Source organism: Otolemur garnettii, unplaced genomic scaffold (assembly GCF_000181295.1).
Source record: "Otolemur garnettii isolate 467f Iridium unplaced genomic scaffold, OtoGar3 scaffold00001, whole genome shotgun sequence".
NCBI classification, from domain to species: domain Eukaryota; kingdom Metazoa; phylum Chordata; class Mammalia; order Primates; family Galagidae; genus Otolemur; species Otolemur garnettii.
In genome coordinates this window covers 28,018,104-28,022,834 of record NW_003852396.1, presented here as the reverse complement: position 1 = coordinate 28,022,834, position 4,731 = coordinate 28,018,104, and the positions used below count along the sequence as shown (strand labels likewise).

Here is a 4,731-nt window from a genome sequence, read left to right as displayed (position 1 = left end):
CGCCTGTAGTCCCAGCTACTTGGGAGGCTGAGGCAGGAGACTCGCTTGAGCCCAGGAGTTGGAGGTTGCTCTGAGCATGATGCCATGGCACTCTACCCAGGGGGATAGCTTAAGGCTCCGTCTCAAAAAAAAAAAAAAAAAGAAAAAAAAGAAAGGATTAACTATTCCTCAGAAATAAATTTAGAAAACTAAGCATAGGACAAAAAGAAAGAAAGAAAAATCAGACATGTGAAATTCATAGTAGTAGTAGAACTTACTTTTCATAAATATTAATCAGTTGCTGTTTCAATGTTACATTCATGGTTTCCAGATAAGATGCCATCTCGGCAACAACAACAGCCGCACTCACCCCATCTTTATCCAAAACTGAAGTTCCACACAGAAAACCTGAGGATTAAAAAACATTTAAGAAAGAGGAAAACTTAACCCTATAATTTCAATAGTTTTACATTTCTTCAGAAGGACCAGTGAATTTAAAAGCCTAGCAATAGATGAATCCATCAATATTGAACATATTTAGGGGGCACTCTGGTTCTTTTTAATTTCTGATAAGGAAATTATAACTACAAATTTTTTACAACTCAAAATATAAAACCAGAAGACAAAAATTCCTCAGTGTACAGAATTATACTTAAAAGAAATTCTCTCAATCAAACTTTAAAGGTTTTCCTATTTACTACATACCAATAGATTCTTCAAATGCAAAAAGGACTTCTTTCTCATTTTCCAGTAGGTCTTTTATCCTACTTCCAATCCATTTAAAACCTGGTAATGTTTCCTGAAATGCAGAGAGGGCCACTCTAGTTAATTGACTCTTTTGTAAGTACATATTAGAGAAAAATATGCACATAGCCCTTGTATAGTGATCTGTTGCAGTCTTCAATCCACAAAGATTCACGTACTGATAGACATATAGTCGTAAAGTGCCATAATTCTATATACTGCCACGCCTGATAACCTACTACTTACAGTGCATAGTAGGTAATTTACACCAAATATAATCTACTCTTTGTAAATGATGCATATAGCTACAACGTAACATAAAACAAACACATATACTATGATCATCTACTATTTATTTTAATATCTGTGATATTATAGATATCACATCACATATTATAGATTTACATCATCTTTTTAAATGCTCACAAAAACTATTGCTGAAAAAGAGGCTCAAAGGTTAAATCTGCCCAAGATTATGCTGCATATAAGAGATGGAGTTGAGAATCAATTATGCACTTCTTAGAAATCATCTTTTAGGCCAGGTGCAGTGGCTCATGCCTATAATCCTGGCACTCTGGGAGGCCGAGGTGGGCGTGTTGCCTGAGCTCAGGAGTTTGAGACCAGCCTGAGCAAGAGTGAGACCCCATCTCTAAAATTAGCCAGGCGTTGCGGTGCCTGATAGTCCCAGCTACTTGGACACTGAGGCAAGAGGATCACTTGAGCTCAAGACGATCATAAGAGCTATAACACCATAGCACTCTACTGAGGGCAACAAAGTGAGACTCTGTCTCAAAAAAAAGAAATAAAGAAACTGTCTTTTCAGCTCTATTATAACCACTAATGTAGGAGTACCTATGAAGGTTGGTGGATTTAGTCTCCCTGAGTAATCAAAGGCCATTAAGCTTTTTAGTGAGGTACTTTTAACATTACCACAACATAGGCTCGAATCAAGTGTACCTTCCCGTGACACTGTGGCCTGAATAAAACCACCAAGACAGTTACTAACTACCATTTTACTAATTAGATTTGAGGATTTTTCATCTAATCAGCTACTGTTCATTTTAAAGACGAGATGTTAGAATCAGCAGAAAAAGCATATGATATACACTAATTCTACAGCTCACCATTACGAAATTTTCTAACTCAACTCACTACTTCCTCACTAAAAAATAAAAACAAAAAGCCAAAACCTTCCCCCCAACAACAAAACAGGCATATTTATAATACTGATCTTTAGAATCATGTTCTTCTTTTCTTTTTTGTTTTCTTTATATATATTTCATGCCATAGATACAAACAAGGAAAGTAATCTATGGCCATACCACCCTGAATGCACCTGATCTTGTCTAAACCAGGAAAACAGTCACATCATTATAATTCAGAATCTTAGGCTTGATCAAAATTTCAGTATCTTCTATTTTGCTATTTGTGTTTTAGAAAGCCTGAGATTGAAAATTCTACTTCATATAGACAAGTACAACTTTCTTTTACTCAGCCAATTAGTGTTAAGATTTGGAGCTTGGGCTTTGCGCCTGTGGCTCAAGTGGCTGAGGCGCCAGCCACATACACCTAAGTTGGCGGGTTCGAATCTAGCCCGGCCTGCCAAACAACAATGATGGCTGCAATCAAAAAATAGCCGGTCGTTGTGGCAGGCGCCTGTGGTCCCAGCTACTTGGGAGACTGAGACAGGAGACTCGCTTGAGCCCAGGAGCTGGAGGTTGCTGTGAGCTGTGATGCCATGGCACTCTACCCAGGGGGACAGCTTGAGGCTGTGTCTCAAAAAAAAAAAAAAAATGATTGGAGCTTGACTATGGCTCAAGAAAAATGCCCAGAGGTATCATTTTCACTGATAGCAAAGATGGCAGAAGAAAAGCAGCTTAGTTCTAGAAGCTGCAAAAATGGTCAGTTTAACTGTTGGGGGTTCACAAAGGTTAATGATTTGGCAGATCAATAGCCATGACTAGTTTTTTGAATGAAGAATCACTGGTTCTTAATTTGCAATATAGACCATGTAAAGTTTCTCAAGACTGTGCTTGAGGAGCCTAAGCACGGGGTTGATAACACCCATAATTTTTTGGAATAGGGTTCGTGTTATTAATGAGGTCACCAGGGGACAGGTTTTCCCAGTCAGAAAAATAGGTATTGTTATATAGAGTAATAGGTATTAAATGTATTTTTTAAAGAATATCTCATTTTAGTCCTGGAATTTCATATACAGTAGTGGATGAGTTTTGCTCAAAGTGTCTATACTATCAAAAAAGATTAAATAGGCGTTAACAGGCTCAGCGTCTGTGGCTCAAGTGGCTAAGGTGCCAGCCACATACACCTAAGGTGGCGGGTTTGAATCCAGCGCAGCCTGTCAAACAACAATGATGGCTGCAACCAAAAAAAATAGCCGGGCATTGTGGCGGGCGCCTGTGGTCCCAGCTATTTGGGAGGTGGAGGCAGCAGACTCGCTTAAGCCCAGGAATTGGAGGTTGCTGTGAGCTGTGATGGCATAGCACTCTACCCACGGGGACAGCTTGAGGCTCTGTCTCAAAAGATAAATAAGTAAATAAAAATAAATAAATAAATAAATAGGTGTTAACAGAATTAGAAAAAATGGGAGAATTACAAATGAAATCGATAAAAGGAGTTTTGGCATGGTGATGTCCTTTTAACATACAGAAATAGGTTTAGAAAAGTAACACACAAATATTGTCTATTCTTACTTCAAAATGAAATCCTTCTTTAAGTGCAATTGCCTTCAAAATTTTAGAAGAGACTGTGGTGGCTAACATATAAACATTCTTCACATCAGCATTTCTTGATTTGTTTTTCTTCCAGCAATCAAACATCCACCACCCAAACAAAGCTGCCAGCTCATTCCCTGTGAAAACTTTCCAATGATCACTGTAGGGAGAATGAAAATTCGAAGTAAAGACCTTTTTAACTTCTCTTTGAAATTTATTGTTGGTAACATTTACAAATTAGGTCAGAAAGGAAAAGCCAAAAACAATTACATGACATTTTGAGAAAACACTTACTACTATTTCTTTTCTAACTGAGCGTGGGTGGCCTTTGGCTAGGAATGGTTGCAATGTCTTTTAGAAAATTATTACATTATCACTTTTAGTCTCCTACTTAATGAGAAAAAAATCATGACAAATGTGTAAGCCTTTCTATGTAAAGACATCTGCCACATTATAATAGCAAAAATACATAGCAATCTAGAGGACCAAGATTAGGAAATGATAATATTGATAAAAACAATCTGTTAGGATATTGTGCCTTTTAAAAAATTAATATTTTAAATAATATTTAAGGACAGGGGAAAAAGGCTCAGAGTATGACCGAAGCAGGAAATAACTGAGATATAAAACTACATATAGTATGATCACAATTTTACAGAAAACATTATATCTTTAAATATTTTAGTAAAACAAGATAGGAAAGAAATGTCAAACTACCAACTTAGGTGGTTACCTCTGGAGGGTGGGCTTATAGGAGATTTATGTTCTTTTTTAATTTTTTCATTATTTTCAGTGAGCCTGTAAAACTTAAAATCAAAACTTGATTTTCAAAGTTCAAGTTTTAATCAAATAACAGATTCTACTTACTTTTCCTGAAGTTCTGCCACTGCCAGTCGGTCTGCATCAGGATCTGTGGCTACCACTATTCGAGCATTTTCTTTCTCTGCCAGTCTCAGAGAAAGTTCCTGAAACAGTAACCCCCAAAGCTGTACTGTACTGAAGAACCTAAATTTAGTGTTAATATTCCTAAATGTAGACACTGTGTTAATGACTTTTAGGGGGTGCTAAATTTTAATTAAGAAGGCTAGGCTTGGCTTTTGTAGCCCAAGCAGCTAAGAGGCCAGCCACATACACCAGAGTTGGCGGGTTCAAATCCAGCCCGGGCTCACCAAACAACAACAACTACAACCAAAAAATAGCCACGTATTGTGGCGGGCACCTGTAGTCCCAGCTACTTGGGAGGCTGAGGCAAGAGAATTGCTTAAGCCCAGGAGTT

At 37.6% G+C, this 4,731-nt stretch overlaps 1 protein-coding gene across 1 annotated transcript in view; it reads right to left on the bottom strand.

Annotated features, from left to right (window-relative positions):
• Positions 1 to 4,731, bottom strand: part of PGM2L1 (phosphoglucomutase 2 like 1) — a 73,920-nt gene that overhangs the window by 6,665 nt on the left and 62,524 nt on the right. Inside the window, exons 8-11 of the mRNA XM_012803468.2 lie at positions 4,323 to 4,420; positions 3,435 to 3,615; positions 685 to 778; positions 258 to 387 (exon numbers count right to left, since the gene is read on the bottom strand). Coding sequence (XP_012658922.1) covers positions 258 to 387; positions 685 to 778; positions 3,435 to 3,615; positions 4,323 to 4,420 — 503 coding nt within the window. The remainder of the gene's footprint in view (positions 1 to 257; positions 388 to 684; positions 779 to 3,434; positions 3,616 to 4,322; positions 4,421 to 4,731) is intronic.